Source organism: Penaeus chinensis, chromosome 21 (assembly GCF_019202785.1).
Source record: "Penaeus chinensis breed Huanghai No. 1 chromosome 21, ASM1920278v2, whole genome shotgun sequence".
NCBI classification, from domain to species: Eukaryota; Metazoa; Arthropoda; class Malacostraca; order Decapoda; family Penaeidae; genus Penaeus; species Penaeus chinensis.
Genome location: NC_061839.1, coordinates 16,242,842 through 16,243,777, shown reverse-complemented (window position 1 = coordinate 16,243,777; position 936 = coordinate 16,242,842). Strand labels below are relative to the sequence as shown.

At 41.8% G+C, this 936-nt stretch overlaps 1 protein-coding gene across 3 annotated transcripts in view; it reads left to right on the top strand.

The window, feature by feature from the left end:
• LOC125036639 overlaps positions 1 to 396 on the top strand; it is a 5,397-nt gene extending 5,001 nt beyond the window's left edge. For all 3 annotated transcript variants that reach the window (XM_047629406.1, XM_047629407.1, XM_047629408.1), the window contains one exon: positions 1 to 396. This exon is cut by the window's left edge and continues 26 nt beyond it. In XM_047629406.1, the coding sequence (XP_047485362.1) occupies positions 1 to 274 (274 nt within the window). In that variant the 3' untranslated portion in view covers positions 275 to 396.
• Positions 397 to 936: the final 540 nt, after the last annotated feature.

The following is a 936-nucleotide window of genomic DNA, read 5'->3' as shown; positions in this document are numbered from 1 at the left end:
CCTCCCTCGTCGAGCCTTCGGCGTGGTAAACGGCGCAGTGCGTCCCCCGCACGGCCACGGAACCTTCTACGTGCACCGCCCTCCCGGCCTCGTCGACGTGCCCAACTCCCCTGCCTTCGGGTTCCTCTTCAGCGGCTATAGGAGGTTCGACCCCGAGGCCCCACGCACGACCCACGAGTTCCACGCTTCTCCCGCCAGCGCGCTCGATGAATCCGCCCTGGTTGAACACGGGGAAGCCCTGGCCTTGGCGGATGTGGAGGACGTATTGCCCTGACCAAAAGCAGTCCTTCTAATCTTTATTGGCAATATTGAAACATTTTTATACAAATATTTGACAAATGATTCTATACATTCTACGATTTTATAGACACGTTTACAATAAACTTACAAAAATATTCCGGTCTATTTATTCACCTCCATTTCGGTAAAAGGTGCACTAGTAGTTATTTTTACTTGATTGTATTTGCAGATGATATACACAAGTTTACCTAAAATACTCCAAGGAGATACTGAAAACATTCGAGCTGGCAATCCTAAACGCAAATACTTTTATTCTGAACTTCTGAACCGGAAAAATAAAAATCTAAGCCATAAGATGTAATTTAGCGATCTAAATGCAGAATTAACTAAATTTTCTCACCATTTTGCAAAAGGATTTTAACACCAAATGAAAAAAAATAAACTTATTTAGAGATCCTCCACCTCTGGCAATGAAATAATTGCGTTTTGACTGGTAACTGTGTGGCTTGCAATATTTATATGTCTAAAAGAAGTAAAACCTTTGTGAATTAAATATCTAGAGCAAAATGGAAGAAAACTGGAATGTCATAGCAGTGTTTGATCTAAAGTCAGTTGTTAATGTCCCAACATTTGCAAATTTTGCGTTTTAAGGAACTTCATTTATGAGCGAGTCGGAAAGGCAGAAGTATATTGACA